Source organism: Amphiura filiformis, chromosome 6 (assembly GCF_039555335.1).
Source record: "Amphiura filiformis chromosome 6, Afil_fr2py, whole genome shotgun sequence".
In the NCBI taxonomy this organism is placed as follows: Eukaryota; Metazoa; Echinodermata; class Ophiuroidea; order Amphilepidida; family Amphiuridae; genus Amphiura; species Amphiura filiformis.
In genome coordinates, this window is record NC_092633.1 from 52,765,846 (window position 1) to 52,788,168 (window position 22,323).

At 37.8% G+C, this 22,323-nt stretch overlaps 2 protein-coding genes and 1 long non-coding RNA gene across 4 annotated transcripts in view; 2 read left to right on the forward strand and 1 right to left on the reverse strand.

The window, feature by feature from the left end:
- LOC140155601 (uncharacterized) overlaps nucleotides 1–5,093 on the reverse strand; it is a 71,310-nt gene extending 66,217 nt beyond the window's left edge. The window contains exon 1 of the long non-coding RNA XR_011859402.1: nucleotides 4,990–5,093. This is a non-coding gene — a long non-coding RNA (uncharacterized lncRNA). The remainder of the gene's footprint in view (nucleotides 1–4,989) is intronic.
- LOC140155599 (uncharacterized) overlaps nucleotides 4,216–22,323 on the forward strand; it is a 136,027-nt gene continuing 117,919 nt past the window's right edge. The window contains exons 1-6 of one of the 2 annotated variants that reach the window (XR_011859400.1): nucleotides 4,216–5,132; nucleotides 5,464–5,560; nucleotides 6,197–6,225; nucleotides 6,645–6,708; nucleotides 8,029–8,272; nucleotides 8,975–9,862. Coding sequence is in view for 1 of the 2 variants with exons in the window: in XM_072178512.1 (XP_072034613.1) it covers nucleotides 4,803–5,132; nucleotides 5,464–5,560; nucleotides 6,197–6,225; nucleotides 6,645–6,708; nucleotides 8,029–8,272; nucleotides 8,975–9,215 (1,005 nt within the window). In the remaining variant the exon portion in view is untranslated. Of the gene's footprint in view, nucleotides 5,133–5,463; nucleotides 5,561–6,196; nucleotides 6,226–6,644; nucleotides 6,709–8,028; nucleotides 8,273–8,974; nucleotides 10,433–22,323 lie in introns of those variants that run through there. The other variant, XM_072178512.1, reaches the window with a different exon arrangement.
- LOC140155592 (uncharacterized) lies at nucleotides 13,168–22,287 on the forward strand. Its single transcript, XM_072178495.1, has 5 exons — nucleotides 13,168–13,799; nucleotides 16,415–16,502; nucleotides 17,535–17,606; nucleotides 18,032–18,272; nucleotides 18,681–22,287. The coding sequence occupies exons 1-5, from the start codon at nucleotides 13,455–13,457 to the stop codon at nucleotides 18,940–18,942; spliced, it is 1,008 nt and encodes a 335-aa protein (XP_072034596.1). The 5' UTR covers nucleotides 13,168–13,454; the 3' UTR covers nucleotides 18,943–22,287.

Below are 22,323 nucleotides of genomic sequence, written 5' to 3' on the forward strand. Positions count from 1 at the left end.
GCGACGTTAACTATGCAATTACCCATACTTCTAACATACGCTATTTGTAGACGTTACGCGTCAATGGTAAGAGCACTGTGTATTGTGTATAGGAAAATGGACAGTAACTGCAGTATGAACGGTTAACTATTGACTCCTTCTTTGAACACCTCAAGGTCATCAGAGGCACAATGTATCCAGTTGGTTTAAAATGGTTAACTATTGGCTCCTTCTTTGAACACCCCAAGGAGGTCGTCAGAGGCACAATGTATCCAGTTGGTTTAAAATGATTATTGGCTCCTTCTTCATTGAACATCTCAAGGTCATCAGAGGCACAATGTATCCAGTTGGTTTAAAAACGGTTAACTATTGGCTCCTTCTTTGAACACCTCAAGGTCATCCGAGGCACATTGTATTGATTTAAAAACGGTTAACTATTGACTCCTTCTTTGAACACCTCAAGGTCATCCGAGGCACATTGTATCCAGTTGGTTTAAAATGGTTAACTATTAGCTCCTTCTTCATTGAACATCTCAAGGTCATCAGATGTACATTGTATACAGTTGGTTTAAAATTGTTAACTATTGGCTCCTTCTTCATTGAACATCTCAAGGTCATCAGATGTACATTGTATACAGTTGGTTTAAAATGGTTAACTATTGGCTCCTTCTTCATTGAACATCTCAAGGTCATCAGATGTACATTGTATACAGTTGGTTTAAAATGGTTAACTATTGGCTCCTTCTTCATTGAACATCTCAAGGTCATCAGATGTACATTGTATACAGTTGGTTTAAAATGGTTAACTATTGGCTCCTTCTTCATTGAACATCTCAAGGTCATCAGATGTACATTGTATACGGTTGGTTTAAAATTGTTAACTATTGGCTCCTTCTTCATTGAACCTCTCAAGGTCATCCGAGGCACATTGTATCCAGTTGGTTTAAAATGGTTAACTATTGGCTCCTTCTTTGAACACCTCAAGGTCATCAGAGGCACAATGTATCCAGTTGGTTTAAAAACGGTTAACTATTGACTCCTTCTTTGAACACCTCAAGGTCATCAGAGGCACAATGTATCCAGTTGGTTTAAAATGGTTAACTATTGATTACTTCATTGAACACCCCAAGGAGGTCGTCAGAGGCACAATGTATCCAGTTGGTTTAAAAACAGTTAACTATTGGCTCCTTCTTCATTGAACATCTCAAGGTCATCAGATGTACACTGTATCCAGTTGGTTTAAAATGGTTAAATATTAGCTCCTTCTTCATTGAACACCTCAAGGTCATCAGAGCCACACTGTATCCAGTTGGTTTAAAATGGTTAACTATTGACTCCTTCTTCATTGCAGACCTCAAGGTCATCAGAGCCACTGTATCCAAGTGGTTTAAAATGGTTAACTATTGGATCCTTCTTCAGTGAACCTCTCAAGGTCATCAGATGTACATTGTATACAGTTGGTTTAAAATGGTTAACTATTAGATAGACAGATAGATAACAATCTTTATTCAGGGTATTTCATTCAGCTTGGTCTCCCATGAGACCCTGATATAATTATTAATACATTGTAATAATATAAGATTTTAACATGTTTACATATCAAGAGATTAATTACATAATACAAAAGAAAATCAAAATTAAAATCCAGGTAATATTTACAAAGCAAGATGATAAAATGTAAAACATAAAACATGTATCTTAACATACAGGTAGTGCAATTTAGTACCGTACATGTAACTACTACAGAGGTGGAAAGGTGTGAATTAAATGCTTATGATTGATTTTAACAATTCATATTCATTGATGTAAGATTACTGCGAACGTTCCACACTGAGGCACCTCTGTAAGAAAAAGTTCGTTTGCCTGAATTATTATTCCAAGATGCCAAGACAAGTGTATTACCCGGTGTATTACAAGACTGACTTCTGGTATATACATTTCGAATGAATTGAAGAAGTAAAAATAAATTGCCATGAGAGGTAAGATGGGGCATCATGATGAAGACATATAACAACAGTTACAAGAAGCTGTTTCTCCCATCTTTTGTTTAACCTGTCCAAAGAAAGAGTGTTCATCATATCAGAAATGGGTGTTCTAATGTCCGCAAACAAAAGAACACGAGCAAGTTTGTTTCGAAGAATTTGGGTAGAATTACAATGCTCAGAAATGCAGTTTGACCAAACAGGACTGCAATAATCAAAATGTGGGAAAACCAATGCATTGGCAAATTTAATGTGGCTGGAGGAAGATAAAACTTAACTCTGCGAATGACACCAATACGTTTAGAAATAACAGAAGAAATGTAATCAATATGTTCATTCCAAGTTAAGATTGGATCAAATATGACCCCCAAATATTTAAATTTATCAACCCTTTCAATAGTCTCATTATCATAGATAAGGGAAATGTCATCAAAATTTTTCCATTCTATGATTTGTTCCAAAATCCATGTACTTAGTTTTCTTGATGTTAAGAGTAAGCTTGTTGATTTCAAACCACCGAGCAATTTTTAACAAGCTATCATTCATTTCAGACTGAAGAGCATTTGGGTCTGATGATTCAAAAGCAAGTTGTATCATCAGCATACATAACACATTTACAATCAATACATTCAGGAAGAGAATTAACATAAATTATAAACAACAGTGGACCTAAGATCGAACCCTTCGGAATGCCAATGTTAACATTCTTAAAATCGGAGAGTGTAGAGTTAACATTGGCTGATTGTATTCTACCACTTAAACGAGTTAAACCAATTTAAAGTATTACCTGTGCAGTGACACCATAGTTATGAAGCTTTTGAAGAAGAATTTCGTGATTTACAGTATCAAAAGCTTTTTTGAGGTCCAGGAACAATGCTCCTGTGACAACACCATGATTCATGTTATTTAAAATGTAGTCGGAAACATCAATAAGAGCAGTAGCAGTAGAGTGATTACGTCTGAAGCCAGGCTGACAAGGGTTTAAAGTGCTAGTGAAGAAATTGTAAAGTTGATCGTGAACGTCGAACAGCTCGCTCAATAATCTTAGAAAGGCCAGGAAGCACAGAAACATTGCACACCTCAAGGTCATCAGAGCCACACTGTATCCAAGTGGTTTAAAATGGTTTAAAACTATTGGCTCCTTCATTGACCATCTCAAAGTCATCAGATGCACATCGTCTCCAGTTGGTTGAAAATGGTTAAATACTGTATCCTTCATTGAACACATCAAGGTCATCAGAGGTACCTCTCCCTCTCATGCACACCCCAGACACCTTGTGCAACACACAGCCACCCCACACACTCTCTCCGCTTTCAATAATTGTCTCTCATGTATCATCTCAAAGTGATCATGTACAGATGACTTGCCGTCTATTCGGTTAATACAAAATGCGTCTTTTTTTTATTACGCATTCTGTATCCTCAAGGTCACATCTATTTTAATCTATGTGCCAGTTCTGGAGAAATGGCTAATATAGGTATTATTTCATCTTTGACTTTGAAATCTCTCTGACACACATCAAGACACCCCCGTAAGTACACCCCTGCCCATGACCCTTGCACAGACACGTATACCATTGTCCACTCCATATTCAACCACAAACGCCGCTGAAGTACGTTTTCCAAATTAATTAAGCGTCTTATCGTAAAAAAGGGCAGTCTTTACGAAAGTGCACGTAAAAGTATTGCTTACTTCTATTTATATACTATTGTTATACTATATATATTCTACTGTGAGTATGCAGACCTTAATAATAAGAAATCTGTTGCATTTTAAGGAAAGTGTAGATTACAAAAAATACTACAAAGGATATAATGTCGATTTAAGACCTGGTACCTAGCTTCCAGGGTCTTGTGAGATTGTTTATTAATAAATTAAGGTGCACAACCCTGGAAGTATATATTATATAGATATATATATCTATCTAGATATATATAGATAAGAAACACACGACCTATGAGTAAAGTTCAGTATTCTTTTGTGTTGTACTTGTTTTGATTTTTACTACGGTCTGTTAGCATGTATCAAGGTGAACATGTAGTTCATAGTATTTGCCGAACGATTGCGTGATTTCTTCCCGCGGCATTAAAGGTAGCAGAAAAATCAACTACATGCATGCAAATTATCTACAGCACTTCAATCGTTGCAAAAATATATACAAGTTCCAGTGAGCATATAGGTACATATGTCACTTTGTGGGGGTGAGGGGTGCGCTTGTTACTTTGTTCATGAGGAAGACAATACTATATACAAACAATACGAGTTTGTGCTAAGTATGCCTAATGCATACCTTTAATGCCTGTTGAACATTTTGCAAATTAGAGAATATTTGTATTTCCTATTGTATTGACAATTGCCGATGGTTGTTGCAAAAAGAAGATAAAATGCCAAATTAATTACTTTTGAAATGACATGTAGATACGTATTAGATTGGATTTGTCCGGGGATTTATCACGGAACTTGTGTGTTTGTAATTGAGCCGATTCAGGGGCCTAGGAAACACCACTCACCCGCTAGCTGGTAATGGACTATTATTGGTGCATTTGCATACAGAGAAAACGACATTTTCCTGAAATTGACACGCCTCCCGCACGAATTAGCACCGTACTCTGTATACTAATAATACTGAACTGGGGTTTTAGTAGAAAAACTTTGTAGCTTAGCTCAACAAATGATGTTGCAAGAAATGTGGAAGAAGGAAGGAAATCTGGGAATCGATCGTAGAGTGGGTATAAATGAGCTCAACTTCAGGAACTTTGGTAAATTCTTTTTTGCAAGCACCAGCAGCAGTTCGTATACGTGTATTAAGCTTGACGTCTGCAGTATAGGCTATAATCAGTATGGCATCACCAGTTAAAATTGACATGGTACCTGAGAGTCAGCAGTCAAACCAGCAATTTGCTGAGGTTGGACTGGACTGTGTTGCTTCCGGAAAGCATATCAAAACTCGCCAGTTTCGCTCGCCAAGTGCTAGAGACTTTGTGATACTTATTGCATTTTTGAGTTGTGGAATGACATTTTACTTACTTTACGCAAAAATCTGCAGCATCGAACAAACGATGAACCAGCAACAGCAGCAGTTTCCGGAGCAGTCTGTGGCAGCCAACTCTGTTGTTATGGACGCTTCCGCTGGTAGCAAAGAAGAAATCCCCATTCATGCCTTGCATAAGGTGAGCAACTGTAAATCTATTTTAAGGACCGGACTTCCCAAGTTGCACGTGAAAATACTATTAGCCCCTCTATGTGACGTTTTGGGGAATCCCATATAATAATAATAATATTAGTTATTGGGAAATACCCATTTAATTGTTCTGTATCGCTTGCTAGATCTTAGTCACTACCGGTTTTTGCGGTTGGCATACAAGTATTTTCACCTCTATAGCTATAAATGCATATAGTGATCAGTTGCCTGCGGAACTCATTTCGTGCAAAGATGACTTTCAAATAGACAATTTGAATATTCATACAAGTATTATTCATATTTCATGTTATACAAAACAGGAGACGGAGAAGGAACTCAAGAGTGGCAGGAAGGATTCACGATCATTGATTAAGACATTGAACCGTTCGAAAAAGAATGCTCATCACGGAGATGCAGGTTAGTACATAGGCTAGTAGCCTAGTAATAATATATACGGGATCTGAGAGACGTAAAATGTTGGGGAAAACTATAAGAGAAGTAGATGGAAAGGGGGAGCGAGAACGTACGACAGAGAGAGAAAAAAAGGAAAAGGAATTAAGAACAGCAAACCCCAGAAAGAATGAAGGAAAGAATATGCCTAATAGTAATAATTTAAAGAAACAGGAAGATTATTTATTAATATAGGCCTAAGTAGCTCTAAGTACAGTACTAGCTAGCAGTCGAAAGGTATAAAAATATGTAATAAATCATATAAAAATATGTCCATCACTTACACTGTCGATTGTTCCGGATGAACATTTTCCCGGTGCGCATCATTTTGACCTAGTTTGGCATGGACAATTGCTCGAGAAGTACGCAAAAATCTCAAGTTTACACTATTTTAGCTCAAATTCAAGGTAAAATTTTGTGTTTACCGGACCAATTAACAATTTATAGCTGTCCACTTATCCGGTATGTAGATCTGGTTATACCCCGGTAAGGTAAAAACTGTCTGGGGTATTCCTGATACGCTACTGATCACTAACTTCTGTAGTACCTCTATCATTTCCTATTATTAACTTTGATTATGTTTTTTCACCCTTTTATACACAGCCTGGAATTCGGCCGCACTTTATCCAAATGTAAGTCATAGTTCTATCTAAAAAGCTTATTTCTCTTGCGGTAGAGTATGTCCCGGGTAGAGTAAAAGTTCCCTGGCGTTACAATTTGTGAATCAACAAATTGGTTCAAATATTTGGCGTCACAGAATATTTTGTTTTGAGAAAAAATCCTTTTCCTTTTATTTTAGTAATAATAATGAAGTAGTACATTTTCAGGCACTGAAGACGGCTACGTATACTTCGAAAAATAAACAGGATTTTTGTGTAAAAGGTTATACATCTGATTTTTTACTTCTGTCGTATCTAAACATTCTCTGCATCACGAAGTAAGTTAGAAAAGCACTCAATGGTTTTGCTTATTTGAACATTTACAATTATTTCAAAATGAAAATGTTAGAAATTCTTACAAAATTTCGTGTTTTTTTCTTCTTTCAACATAGGCGGATAGTCCTGAACATGTGTTTATTCACGTGACTGGCATCACCTCCAATGTTGTGACCTTGGGTAAGCAAATTACAGTTTGAATGCATTTTGTTGTCGGTGTGACCTTCCACTGCTGAAGGTACTGCAATCGTGGGGGTGTGGATGTGGGAGAGGGAAAAAAAAGCAGAAACGACAACTATTGAGAAAATTAATTTAATAGCAACGAAATTATCAATTGGATGTATGTTGTTCTTTTTTTCTTTTTCTTTTTTGCCATTGGGCGTAGCAAAAGCCTCGGCTTTTTAAAGCAGTGAATCTTTACAATCGCAAATTTCCAATTTGCGAGTGTTCTGTTTTTGGTCAGTTCTTCTTTCTTTCTTCTGTCAAACTTTTAACGAGCCATCGTAGCCATATGCTTTAGGCCAATGTGACCATATTTGGTCACAAGGACCATTGGGTGGGGCACAAATGTTACATGATGAACTCGGGGTCAAAGGTCATCCAAAGGTCATTATGGCCAAAATGAGATTTTCACTAAAAATGCTTCTTCTTCCACAAATTACATAACACAATGTTGTCACTTGCATATCTGTATCGCCTTTAACCAGTGTCTAAAAGTTGTACAAAGAATTGGGGTTAAAGGTCATTAAGGGGGTAAAATCTTACAATTGCAATAAAATCTTACAATTGCAATATCTCAAGGGGTATGTGGCTCAAACTCAGTGACAACAAATCTCATGACCAGGGGAACATTTTACAGGGGTCAGGTCAAAGGTCAAATTTTAGAAATGCATTTTCTGTACATCTGTAAGGGGTACGGGACTCAAACTCTGTGACAACAAACTTAATGACCAGGGGAATATTTTGGAACACTTTGCAGGGGTCAGGTCAAAGGTTATCTGGGGTCAAATCTTATAATTTCCTTTTCTGGACATCTGTAAGGGGTATGGGGCTCAAACTCAGTGACAACAAATCTCATGACCAGGGGAACATTTTGCAGGGTTCAGGTCAAAGGTCATGCAGAGGTCAAATTTTAGAAATGCATTTTTTGGACATCTGTAAGGGGTATGAGGCCCAAACTCGGTGACAACAAACTTAATGATCAGGGGGAATATGTTGGAATACTTTGCAGGGGTCAGGTCAAAGGTTATCTGGGGTCAAATCTTATACCGTAATTTCACCTATGTAAGGGGTATGGGGCTCAATTTCGGTGACAACAAACCTCGGGAAACATTAAGGTCAAAGGTCAGGTCAAAAGGTCATTAAAGGGTTACATGCCTTGCGATTGTCTGCGCTCTGTGAGCGCAAATTATCTCTAGTTTCAATTCTACCACTCACAATGTCTACAAAATGTGGAGAAAATGCTAATTATTTCCTGCAATTTCTCATGCACTATAATAGGTGACTGGTTTATGTGGCATACAGACGAGGAACCCGCCTACGAAAATCTTGCAACCACTTCTCTCCTCCCTTTTGTTCTCAATAAATTTGTTGAGATACGTCAAGCAGGGTTCTACTTCATCTATAGTCAGATCACATACAAGGATAGCAATAGTTTTCAAATTGGTCACGAGGTTATCCGAAGACCGAACTGTGGCAATGGAGATGATCAACGCCTTCTTAACAGCATACGCTTACAGATGGAGTAAGTATAGATATAGTCTTGATTTCAGCATAGTGATGAATTACAATACGCCAGTCCTACATAACCCATGAAGCTCATTGTGAAGTGCGACAATGGCAAAAACGTTCTTGCACTGTAACAACTCAATAACGTCGCCCTCTGCAGTCGATAAACAAAGGGACGGTTTATAATTATGTGCGATTCGTCAGTATATATGAGAAAAAACAACTTTTGTGTATATCATACAGTGCTGATCATCTCATTCACAACTGATAATTGGGAGTAATCTTTTCAAAACTGACTGTGATGCCTCACACAGTGTCTATATCTCTGTCTCCCATCCGACATGTCCGAAAGAGATCATGCATTTCCCGAAACGTATGCGTTACCTTTAAACCGACCTCTTTTAACTCTCTTCACGCGGGTGTCGACTGAGGACAAGTTTCAAATTTTTTTTTTTAATTCAAAAATTTCAGAAATGTAAATTTTTATGACCATATTTGGAATCATCATAAAAAAATGCATTAAAATGAGTACAAACACGCCTAGTATTGATCCAGTAGTTCTTAAGATATGCCCTAGCTCTTGATATAATAAATAAATTTTGGATATTTTGAGAAAATATTTCAAAACTTGAACTTTTTCCATTGAAGCATTAATAATTTAACTCGTTTATAAAGTTGTAGTAGTTATCTCCGTTTCTGTGTTTTGATTTTCTTTCAGCCCCAATTCGCCTTCAGGTGTACCACAATATCCAGAAGACTCAGGCTACGTCGGTGCTGTGTTCCATCTCTCAGCTAATGACTATGTTGGAGTACGTCCTCTTATGACAGGTGGACAGCGAGCGCGCCAATTTGTGGCCAATCAGGGCACTGGGTGCTACTTTGGAATGTTTCTCTTGTTATCGGACTCTGATTCGCCTATAATGCAAGGGGCATGTGGCCATGGTGGGGGAAGTATTTAAACTGTATGGGGTGAGTGTGGGTGCACCAGACAAAAACATTTCTGCTAAGAGATGCTGGATCTGAAAAAAAAAGTCGCATATTTGCAGCAGATTGGGTGTGTGGGGTGTGTGTGGATGTGGAGAGGGGGGTGGGGGTGTTTTAGTTAGAGAGAAATAGACATACAGTGAGAGGAAGAGGGTGATAGAAAGACAGAGAGGGGAATGAGATCATTGAGAGGGGACAGATTGTATATGTTATACACGACGAGACAATAATATTATTATTCACTGTGCACGCTAGATTTGGAAAACGCACATTAGCAGCATAATTGTATGTATGAGAACAAGAATGAGATAGATGACACAAAGACACGGAAACATAGAGAGACACTGCGGAACAAACAGACTGAGAGGAAGGCAGATAGAAACATAAATAACTAATGTTTAGTCCTTAAAAAAATAAAGTGGCGACGGATTGTAGATATCATTGTAAATAATGTAAATTGAAGCAGGAAAATTTATTTTATATGTACCAGCAAATTGTTTTCATATTTATTCAAAGAAAGTGTTAATATTCATGTACATTTTGTATATACATAGCATTGGTTTACGGCATAAGAAGTGTCCAAGGTTGTCAAATCCGAGCAAATCAAATCAAATAAAAACATGTACTCCTGTTAACATCAACAGTATTTTTCAAATATTAAAACATGTAATCATGCTCATTCAAAAGCACCAAGTACTTTAAGGGGGTACTACACCCCTGCCCAATTTTGTGCTTATTTTTGCATTTTTCTCAAAAAATTATAGCGCGTTGGTGACAAGTAAGATATGTATATTATAGGGACAAGGACTACAACTAACTGAAAATTCAGCAACTCAAGGCAAGTAGTTATTGATTTATTGATCAAATATTGGGTTTCCCTCATTTTTGACTGTAACACCACAACTGATGTCTGTGCTAAAATAAAATTTCCAGTGCAGTAGTTGTAGTCCTTGCCCCTATAATATACATATGTTACCTGTCACCAATGCTCTATAATTTTTGAGAAAAATGCAAAATTGGGCAGGGGTGTAGTACCCCCTTAAGAGTATATTATATCTCTTCTATTTTCATATTGCAAAATAACTTTGGACAGTATTGTATATTTTGTATAATATTTGTATAGCCTACATGGTAATAAAGTGAGATGGTTTGAACACTTGCTTTCCATTTTGATAATAAACATTGTGAGAACGTTTTTCGAGACCCATTTGAAAGGTTGCGTTTTCTAATACATCTCGGTACGCCCGTCTTACGATTCAAAATCGCGTCACAGGACAGGAGATCGAGACTGCAAGGTTGAAAATAAGTGGGAGACGGGAGCCGTTTGGCTCCAGAAACTCTTAAATGGCCCCTGGTTCCATCTCAATTTTAGTTGACCAAAGGACACTTTTCTCACAAAACAGGCCCCTAGATAGTGAACCAAAAATATCAAATTCAAAGCAACTAGTGCTTATTAACCAATGTTAACGCATACATAGTACACTATACAGCACATCTTTATTTTTATTGGGCCCCTTTACTGATTGGAAATGGCCCCTGGTTCTTACATGTAGTTAAATGTGTTGTACCAGGCGACAGTGCTATTTTGATGTAAAAGTAGCCCCTGGTCCATCACTCCTTATTTTCACCCCTAGTAAGTAGCCCCGGGTTCATCCAAAGTAGCCCCTGGTTCACTCTAAATCTTGGGTGAACCAGGGACCACTTTTTTTTGCCAAAGTGGTCCCTGCCCTGGTTCAAGCTCTCTTATTTTCACCCTTGATCGAGAGTGTTTTGAATACTGTTAACATGGTTAATGCAGATTAAGCACCAAGACGGGTATAGCATAAGGCGTAAGCAATCACTAACTGTTTATTTTATCAACTTCGTCCTCAGGCCCTGAAATGATTTTCGGCATGCGCACTGTAATTTAATTAGCATTCAAACCGTCGCCCCTGGATTAAAACAAAACAAAAACAGTAACATAAGTTAGGAGACCCAATTGTCCATCCGGACAAATGAAACGGATTTAGATGTATTTTAAATGGAACCGACGAATTTGTTATGAGCATTAGGCCTATACTACCAAATTGAGAGGAGTTGGACCAATTTACGGAAAATATTCATTTTATCAAATTAATGTCGGGGGGGGGGGGGAGGGCAGGGCCGTTCCGACCATTAGGCCAGGTAAGGCGGTCGCCTAGGGCGGCAAACGTAGAGGGGCGCAAAAAAGGGGCGAAAAAACCCGGGAATGGAGAAAGAAAAGGTAAGAAAAAATTACAGCGCCTCCCTTAGGGGGCGCCGAATTGACCAATTCAGGATCCATTGAAATCGTAACGCTCCTTCGCCTCCGAAAATATCTATATGTCAGGATCGATTCTGCCCCCTCCAAGTGATGAAAGTCAAAATTTTCACGCGCTTCCCGCGCATTTCGCACAAAATCATTTGCAACATTAATTTAAGACGGATATTCAATATCACTATAACCAAAATTAATTAGTGGTAAGCCCTATTTGTGAACATTTTTGCTCGCTCCGCGCGCAATTGTTTGAATGGGGGGGGGGTGTCATTATGTATCCTTAGCCCTGGGCGCCACAAACCCTAGCTCCGCCACTGGAAAAAAAACTGATGAGTTGTCAAGGGGGTAACCCCCCTTAACACTTTTTTGGTATGCTCTGGTGGGGCGGCAGGGAGAGGCTTTGCCTAGGGCGGCAAAATCCCTAGGAACGGCCCTGGGGGGGCACTCCCATATATTGATACGCATCATGTACCTGTTAATAGACTCCTTTTTTCTCAGTTTTCACCCATGGCCACCTTTTTTTTAGAAGTTTACACCAAATAGTTAAAATTTAATTTTGCGCGTAGGCCTATATTGAACAAGTTTTTTTGTGCGGCAATTTGAGTTTAAAAATTGCTAATTTTCGCAAATTTTTGCAATTTTTTAAATATTTTTCACTATCAATAAAACGCCCAATTTTAGCGATCCCACACTGACTGAATGACACCCATTTTCTTGGAGCCCACATTGAATGACCCCCGTACTCAGGTAGGACAGTGCAGGTATCGCTTTCATATTCGAGTGCCCCCCCCCCTTATGTCTGTGCGGTGTACATAGCGACCGATATGTCTCTGCATTCATCTTGTTCATTTTGAGGACGTGGTTATAATGGTTTAGTCACTTGTATGTGATGGGAACATGTGCCCGAAGAGGGGGAGGACCGGGGCCCTAACATTTTGCATGGGCCACCACCCCTAAAATCATAATAGAAGAAAAAATAAGCAATAATTACACTGTGCATCTTCCTTTTTAGCACGAAAAACACCCACGTTCAAATAGGGTAAAAGTGCACAATTTTGTGCGCTTGCGCGCACTGGCCCTCACGTGAACCTCACTGGATCTCACGTGAAAAGCATTTGGTGGGAACCTAGGCCTTTATAAAATCATACAGTTCTCTTTCGTAACTGACTTTGAATTTGTGAAAAAATTGCACAAAATAAGCTCCATTTGAACCAACCATTTTGGCGCGTAAGTTTATCTTGTAAACGAGATCATTATGCAGCGTAGCATGATTAGAGAGGGCAGTATGCTATGAAGAAGTAGTAGCAAATGATTGTTTCCAAAGATGAATTATTTTCTTGAATGGGTGATTAGGCTTAGATACTGTAATTATTGCTTTAGGTTATGAGAAGGATAATTAGAACAGCATCAGATATCAACGTGTGAGTTTCTGGTATACGCTTCCTATGAATAACATCGGATATCTGAGGCTTTATTTCAAAGAAAACCATCTCTGTTTCCTATCGATACAGTGAGATGTGATACAAGGCACCTAGACTAGGCTAGTTCATGGGCCACTTTAGATTCCAATAAATTGGACCCTCGATTGCTAAATAGATAAGCCCTCCCATTTACTATAGAGTACCACCCACCCAGGTACATGCACAAAATATCACAGAAAGGTATAAATGCATGGTTAGTTGCACCGTGAGGTGAAGTTACAGAAGCAAAACAAACTCACACAATTTTGCAGGCTATTATCTGAAAAGGTCTCGGATAAGGACTCATCTGTATTTACACATTAAAGTGACGGACAGGTACTATCTTTCCTCAAGTAGCTTCAGATGTAAAGCACTGGTGTAGCTTATCGCGTTGAGCGTATCAGAGAATAGATTAACGTTCTCATGATTGTGCTAATCTTGCATGCTTTTAATTAATCGGCATTGTTTTAATTGAGATCATGGACATTATGGAAGGAAAACCAGCAATGACATCTAACCAAGACTATCGCTGTTTGACGCAACAAAGTCAAGACGTGATGATACCGCCAAGACATAGCAACGCAACATTGACATCTTCTCGGTCCACATTGGGTCTAATCATCGTTTTGGTGTTGTTATTGGTGTTGTGTATTTCTATTTGCTTCTTGTCACTATCTGCAGTGTTTGTTCTGTCAAACAAAGTTCAAACGCTAGAGGCACGAGTTGACGAACTTTGCCAACAAAAGGGGCAGTCTGCTACTAATTTTGACAGCAAATCAACTCATCCGATGGCTTCAACGTATCGGGAAACCAAAAATGATCAGGTAGGTCCGGTTCAGATTTCGTTTATACACTTGATCTTGGGAAAAAAGATTTGATAAAAAGGGTCAACTTAACTAATTTGAGGCAACTTGGTAGAACTTTATTAGGAGCGAGTCTTTTAAATGGCACGTTCCTGTGAATGATTTTCTTGCGGGAGCATGTGCCGCAATTAATCGCAACCGGGAATCGAGTAAGTGATCTTACATAATTATAGAGCCATAAGTTTGACGTTTTTTTCCTGCCGATCTCCACTGTGATCTTCCGCTTTTAATGATCTAACTTCTCGCCGTTTTGTTGTTGTAAAACATTTTTTGCGACAGCGAAAAAAAGAGAAAGGCTGCGGGAAGATGCATTTGTCTCAACGGAAAAACGTCGGACCTTGCTGTAGACGTTTTCCCGTTGAGACAGACGCAGCGACTAATCGTCATCCGCAGCGGCTATTTCACTGCGTCTTATGCTGGTTTCATTTCCTGTCGCTTAATTGCCGCTCAGACGATGATTCTGCTTCACTGCCCGGTCGCACCAGAAACGCTTGCGGTGTCCAGCGGCAATATATCGATCACTCTACGCTTTGCTCAAGCGGCAACATGCATCCCTTGGCTTTGTTGAATTCAAGTCATCTCGGAGCGGTAACGCTCTGACGTATGAGAACAAAATACGATTTTGGAGCGGTGCAGAGCGGCAACATTGACTTTCAAAGTCAAGCCGCTGCCGCTCGGCGGTGTGCCGCTTCGCTTGCAGAAAAATACAAGCGGCATGGTGCAGCGTCACGCCGCTCAGCGCCAGAAAGTATGAAACCAGCATCAAAGCCCCAAACAGAACAGTAGGTTGCAGCGGACAACCGAAAATCGCGGCGGGGAAACGTAAACGTGACGTGTGACGCCACGGAAAAACGATGGCAAAAACGTCGAAATAAATTGCCGATGATATTGGCATGATTGGCCTTGATCCAACTCAGCAAACACAAAAACGTTTTTAAAACGTTTTAAATAAGTAATATTTTGGGTTTTGGTTTAGGTAAAAACGTTTTAATAACATTAAAATGTCGGGTTATATAAAGGTCATGAAATCGTTTAAAACGTCTTGTATGAAAACACACTACAACAATATTTTTAAAATGTTTTCGAAATGTCATTGTAAACTATTTTTGCAAACATTTTTGGCCAAATATTTTGTCAACACTTAAATAACATTATGTTAAAATATTTGCACCCAGCAAACACAGAAATGTTCTTAAAATGTTTTTTACAAAACGTTTTAATAACATTTAAATGTCGGGTTATATAAAGGTCGTGGACACATTTTAAAAACGTTATTTTGGGCAAACACTTTTTGCAAAATATTTTTCAACCCCAAAATAACATTCTGTTTAGAATGATATGTACCAAGTTTTCAAAAATGTTTTTGGAATGTTATTAAAACGTTTTTATACCCTTTATATAACTCGACATTTAAATGTTTTCTGTAAAACATTTGTTTGCTGTGCAGTAAATTACCAACAAATGTTATTAAATGTTATGAAAACGTTTTATACCATTAATGTACCCTTTATATAACCCGACATTTAAACGTTTTCTGACAACCTTTTATAACCTTTTGCTTTTTTTTTCGAAAACGTTTTGTGTTTGCTGGGAAGCCAGCATATTATCCGGGGGGGGGGCACTCACATAAATGGTCTGTACGCATGCGTGACCAACAAAACAAGTAAAAAGGGGTGTTTTTAGGCAAGGCAAATTGCGTGCGTGACGCATTTAGGGTAAATTACGAGTCCAAAAAGGGTACATTAGTTGCATTTTTGCGAGCCAAAAACTCATTAGGGGGTAAATTCTTTATTAAATTACCTTTTAGTGAAAAACGGGTCCATATGCTCTTTAAAAGGGCATATCTTCAAAAGTTATGAGCCGATTGAAATAATTGTTTCGGTTTATTAAAGCTAACGGGTAAAGGCTTCTTTACATACCAAAATGTACTTTATCAACTTTTCTGAAATAGGAGAAAAAGAGGGCGCAATGAGGTGCCTCTTTTTTGGGACACCCTGTACAAAATAAGTTAACTCAACGTAACATCTTTCGAATTTGTTAAAGAGGAAGCCCCGCCAGAGCAGTTCTTCCGGGGTGAACTAGCACTTGTTCAGTGCCTAGTATATGGGACCATGACAACCCCTCTCTGACATTACAAAATCCACCAGTCCTATGCGCTGGCGCGCACCCCCCTCGAGGAACTAGATTTAGTTCTAGGGCGAACCAAATCTGCCTGGTTATCATATTAATCAGTAACAAGGTTATCTTTGAATTTGACAAGTGTTAATTAATGTTTTTATTTTATTGCATCAATTAGCACCTGTCAAATTCAGAGATAACCTTGTCACTAATTAATTTCATAACCAGGCAGGTTTGGTTCACCCTAGAAGAACTGCTCTGCTGAATTTTTACCAGGAAAATAATTTTACCATTTTAAATGGTAAAACTTTGACAACAACAACCCATCCAATTAAGTATTGGAGTTCCAACAAGTTACCTCAAAACCCCAAGTGAAACAAACAAACAAAAAAACAAACAAAAAACAATTTCTATATGCGTTCACCTGCATTTTCACATTTTATTTTTACGAACTACAGATCAAGAACGTGTCCGTAGAAGAAAAAGTAATCAACAATCACAAAGTGAAAACCAGCCTACGTACACCAAGACAAACTGCTACTACAGGTAGGTCTATTATATAGACAAATACATCGGTTCCCCTTGTCATTCGCGGTGTACCAATTCCAAAAGGTTAACAATTTCCCCAGGTTTAAAGAAAATTCAAGATTAAATGAAATTAGACCACAGATGAATTCGAAATTACCTTGGAAAATACTGGCTTTCAATTTCATGAAAACCCACAAATCTTTGTCTTCATACCACTGATTATCTCAAAATATTGACTTCATTGCTGGCCAGTTTCATGAAAATCAAACAATTTTTATTTGACCTCAGACATCAATCTTTATTGACCTCATACAACCTGATTAAGTCTACCTTGAAAAAATGCCTTCCATTGCTGACCATTTTCACCATCAGGTGACATGTAAATCCATAACTTTTTACTTAATTAATTTGACCTCAGATGACCTCGGCAAAATGTGACTTTCATTACTGTTCATATTCACCAAATTTCATGATAATTCTGGTATAATGAAAAGTCATTTCAGTTGGTTTGAAACGCCTCAAAACCAACTGTTCATTGCCTAATATAGGCCTATGTGTAGAGATTAAATTCAAAGCCTGCGCTGTAAATCCCTCATTTAGAGTGTTTAGGACCAGGGCAGATAGTGTTCAAAGTGTGATCATTTACTTGTAAGCCAAAGGGACGGTGTTGATTTTATTTTGAATTTGTGATGTGTAGGAGAATAGATTTCAAAATATGAAACCTTTTTTTTCTGAAAAGGTACATGTAGATGATACTAACAAATTGTTTAAAAAGTGTTACAGCCCTAAACTGTTTAGCTAAACGACATGTTTAGATAATAAACAAAAAGCTAAACATGGTGGTTAGGATGGGGTATAAGTGTTTAGGATGCGTTTAGAAACAAATCCAAAGTGCGATAACTTGTAAACCAAACGGACAAATACCTGTCCACAAAGACTTCAGATTAATACTGGTTTAGGCATGTTTTGTACCGTATAATTTATATTTGATGTAGAGAAGATGTGAAAATAACGCTTATTTTTCTCTCTCTGTTTCTATTCTATGATAAGATACCCAGTGCCAAGGTCATTGTCACACAGTCAGCCATATCAGTGGTAGGGCTGTAAATAACAATTGTTCAGGTAAGTGAAAAACAAATGAATCGTATCGCTATGAGTTTGGCATACGACAGAATCCAAATTGGTCTTTTTGTTAAATTCATATTACGCATCGGGCTTGGAATAAGACTTCCCAATTTACACAAGGGCTAAGAGTAAAATTGTTCAATTGATTTCGTTGGGGAGAGGCCTTATTTTCCTTGCTCTCTTTCCTGAACCCTGTTTCTTTCTTTTCTCTTCAGCATGCTTATATAAGCTTTTAATGCTTGGCTTAAGCATTTTGTTTATTTTACACCAACCCTTAATTTTAATTTACATCTTAGTTTATTTTACACCAACCCCCATGTCAAAAAGAAATCTATACCACTGAATTACAAAATGAATTAATTGTTATCAAAATCCATCTCTTACTTTTTTCATACTCTGATGTTTTGTATTTACTGAAACAGGTCATCGATGGATCTCATGGCACACACCAAGTACGAATAATAATTACGACACCGTGGCTCGTGATGGTTATGGGCTTGAGTTGAACACATTCCTACCAATCCATCAGTCTGGATACTATTATATTTATGGTCAGCTTACTTACCATAACACTAACATTGGGCGGCCGTATGGGTTTGAAATAGTGCGCATCACATGTCATGAACATCAATCCATACTCTTGCAAACACGGACAACACAAGCGTAAGTTACAATGGGTTAGGCTAAACAAACAAAAAGGCTTGTCTCTTAAGCTGCCACACACGTTTGTTTTGCAGTGCACATTTTCTTGGAGAAATTGGCAAATTCAATTATTTCCCCCAATATTTTTGAAAAACTAAAATATTTTCAATTACAAATTTCGTAGTTCACAACGAAAAGCATCAACCACAATGCCTCCACCTTAACATACGCAATTTTGCCAGGGTAATTTTGCTTTGAGAAAATAGTCAGTCTTCACATTAATACTGTTGTAAAGGACTTTGTGAATCACACTCTGCACTATCTTAGCATTTGGAATTTGTTGCAAGCAAGTTTATGTAATATGGAATTCTTCATGATGACCTTAACCATTGCTATAACTAATTTGCTCACATCTTATTTCATCTGCAGGGAAAATACATATAATACTCAACATTCAACCACCGACTCATCATATGTTGGAGGAGCATTTCAACTGGAATCCACAGATCTTATAGCGATACGGAAGAAACGAGGAAACCACCCAGGCAGCAATTTCAACTTGTATGAAAGTTTAAGCGATGAAATTGACACCCTTAACTTTTTCGGAGCCTTTAAACTTTCATCAGCAGAATCCAGAGTATCAGGTTGTTCACAGACTTACAGTGCAAGAGCACACTCTCTCTGCTCGTAACTCTTGGTTGGATCAATGATTGGTTAACTTAACTGATGGAGATAGAAGTAGGTACCGTCATGATACAAGATAGTACCTTGAATATGCCAACAACTGAAAAGAGAGCAAGGTACATGAACTTGATGTAGGGAAACAAGTAAAGGACACAATGGTATACCGAGGGACAATACAATAAATGTAGGCACAACAGTAGGTAAACCGTAAAGTTAGATGGCCAAAATTGATCAATTCCAGAGCCCACACAGGTATAAAACCAAACAGACAAAAAACGTTTTTGTTTGTTTGGTTTATACCTCTGTGGGCTCTGGAATTCGTTATTTTTGGCCATCAAACTTAACCCACTTCTGTGCCTACATTTGTTGTTTGCTGTCCCCTATGCATACCATTGAGTGTTTCCTCACAACAAGTTGCTCACTTTTAAGTTAGAGATAAAATGATCCATTGGTTGAGGAACATATGGCTCTTTCAAACCAAACATGAAAGCAACCTAAAGTCTGTCCACTAAAAGGTTGAACATGACCCCATCCATTAACCTTTGTTATCTCATTCACTCTGTCCAAAGTCATGTTACATCTTTCTCTAAATGATCTCTAACAACTAAAGCATGTTCCACCATAAGTAGGCAACATGACCCTTGCTCCATTTTGGTAGGTCATATTCCTCCTCGTACTGAACAGACTATAGTATGGAAAGAATTATACAATCAAGCTAAAGTTCTATTAAAAGTATGTACATACTTTATTCTCATATCATTTAATAGCAAATTTATGCAGTATTTAAAGAGCTGAACTCATATTGGCAGAGGGATTTAACATTCCCTGGGATAGACGACATCATTTTATGATAGAGTCATTTGGCTTCTTCAAGGCAGTTGGGCATGTTCCAATGGGTGCAGTACTAAATTGTGTACATTGCATCAAATAACACAATCAAAAGTGATGTGTCTATACATGTGCAAAGTAACTGTGATAAAGTACTGAAGTCACTGCCATAAAGAAGCCAAATGGACTATATAGCCTTATTGCTGAAACATACAAATCAACTATCATAATACTCATTCATAAATTCCAGATGGTTTGGATGATTTCAATTCAGTTGCTTCCCATCAGCTAAAGGTCTGTTCATACTACCACCGCATTTGCGATGCGCGTTGCCTTGCGATGCGGTGCGTTGTCGCACTGCATCGTACTGCAAACTACTGCATTGCGATATCGCAATAAAGTTAAATACATTTTAACTTGGAAATGCGACGAGTTGCGTTGAGTTGCGGGAAAATCAATCAATATATCGGCATCGCAAAGCAACGCATCGCAAATGCGGTGGTAGTATGAATGGATCTTAAGGGAACAAACCAAAAGTTTAATGATGTCCTATAAACGAAAGTCTGTTTGTTAGGCGACTGACCTGTGAAATGTTGAAAATTCAAACCCAAAATGTCAATTTTACCCAGTCATTTGACTAGTTTTTTTTTTTACAAATGTAGTCAGACTTTTTGTCCGCCCTGGGTCCCTTGAAAGGATTTTTGTTTGTGGGATGTCATCAAACATTTGCAAACAACTGTTGCAAAAATACTATCACATCTTTGATCGCGTTTTTAACATCACAAGGATTCTGATGGAATTCAATAATGTTATGCACCCTTCATGCCTTAGCCAGATGTAGTATGTGTGCAGAGCATGCAGGGATATAAGAGACTGCTTCTTTGCATGACTCACACATGCAACAACCTCAATCTTGTCCTGGTCACCTAAATCTTTATCACATGACCGAATATGGACAATAAAAGGCAACTTTTAGGGGAATAGGACAGGTTCCATGTTATTGCCTTGTTCTGGTTTAAACTATTGGGAAAAATGAATGTTTCTGCATACTTTGAAAAAGAAATAAAATTTATATATATGTGAATGAAACCAATCTCAACTGTCAAAGATTTGTGGATTGGTTGAAATATAATCACTTGATGAAAGATGTATATTTGTCCCATGTTATTTCACGCTCATGAAATGGAAATTCATCTTACACCTTGTGATCGTGGTTCATACGTCGCACTTGCAGAATTAATATTTTAATACATTTTACATCTGTTTGTAGCAAATAATTCAGTTAGCTATATGTACACAAGAAATTTACAATGTGGACTGCATCACTCCACTTCATATTGTATTATACAAAATGTTACAAAGTATTTGTATAGAGTGTATGCAATACGACGTCACTCATAACAGAGTCATCCTCATTTAAATAGAATTCTGACCTCTGTAAGGTACCACAGGGCAATATGCATGATAATACAATAAAACAGATGATAGGTATGGATGGTTTGTGGAATTGAACTAGAGACCTGTCCCTCTGTCACCTTAGAACTGTCCCCCAACTGACTCTCAATTGTTATACCATTTTGGTTGGTTTATTGCATACACTCTAAAGGTTTTACTCCCAATTCCAAAAAAATGCAGTACTAACGATTTGACACAAAAAGTACAAACAAAAAGTACAATTTTATGCTCATGGTTTACATGTTAACACTTGAGAGGGTAAAATTTCTGAGGAATGGTGGTCATTAAAAAAAATTATGGGTGAAGAGCTGTGTGCTAGCTTTGTATAAACATTTTCTGCTGTAGTAGTAAGTAACTATAACAGGTCAACTTATATGTTAAGTAAAAAAAACAGTTTGGGGTAAAAGGTCAAATTGAAGAGGAAAAGAAGCAAAATAAGATTATGTATATCATTTCTTTGGCACATATTCACAAACATGGACTCAATTTTAGTCCTATTCTATAAACTAAGTAATGTGGCGCAACAAAACATGAGTAGTTTGTCACATTTCTGTGTTTCAGGCTACAGCATGGTGAAAACCTGAACTAGATAATATGGGTCTTACAATTCATGACATATTATTTCAATATATCAGAAAACATACACTTAAAAGGGAATAAACATTTGTCTATATCTCTGAACAAATTTGAGTTACAACTAGCTCATTATGCTTGATCATGTTGTGCAAGTTATGTTTAGAGAATAAAGGTATTGTTTTTAGCCACTGGAGTGCATCTATCGTCTCATATAACACGGGCGACATCATTATTTTAAGTAAAACAACGAGATGGAGCCGAGTTGTTTTACGCTAAAAATAATAATGTCGCCCGTGTTATATGAGCCAATAGATGCACGACAGCGGCTTAAAACAATACCTTTATTCTCATTCTTAAACACTTCAATTCAATATAATAAAAATATCATTGAAGTATTACAAATTTGAATCAAATTAAATTCTACATTTTACAAGGAATTACCTAAGGCTTAAAATCGCCTCCCATTGGTTCAAAAAGCGAGTACACCCGTATTGCGTCGATGCACACACGCTGACCCGTGTGATATCGT

Excerpts from the sequence above, each read along its gene's own strand:
- LOC140155592 (XM_072178495.1), top strand. The coding sequence starts at position 13,455 with ATGGACATTATGGAAGGAAAACCAGCAATGACATCTAACCAAGACTAT. Across the intron at positions 13,800-16,414 it reads GGGAAACCAAAAATGATCAG|ATCAAGAACGTGTCCGTAGA; the intron begins GTAGGTCCGGTT and ends TACGAACTACAG. Across the intron at positions 18,273-18,680 it reads CAAACACGGACAACACAAGC|GGAAAATACATATAATACTC; the intron begins GTAAGTTACAAT and ends TTTCATCTGCAG.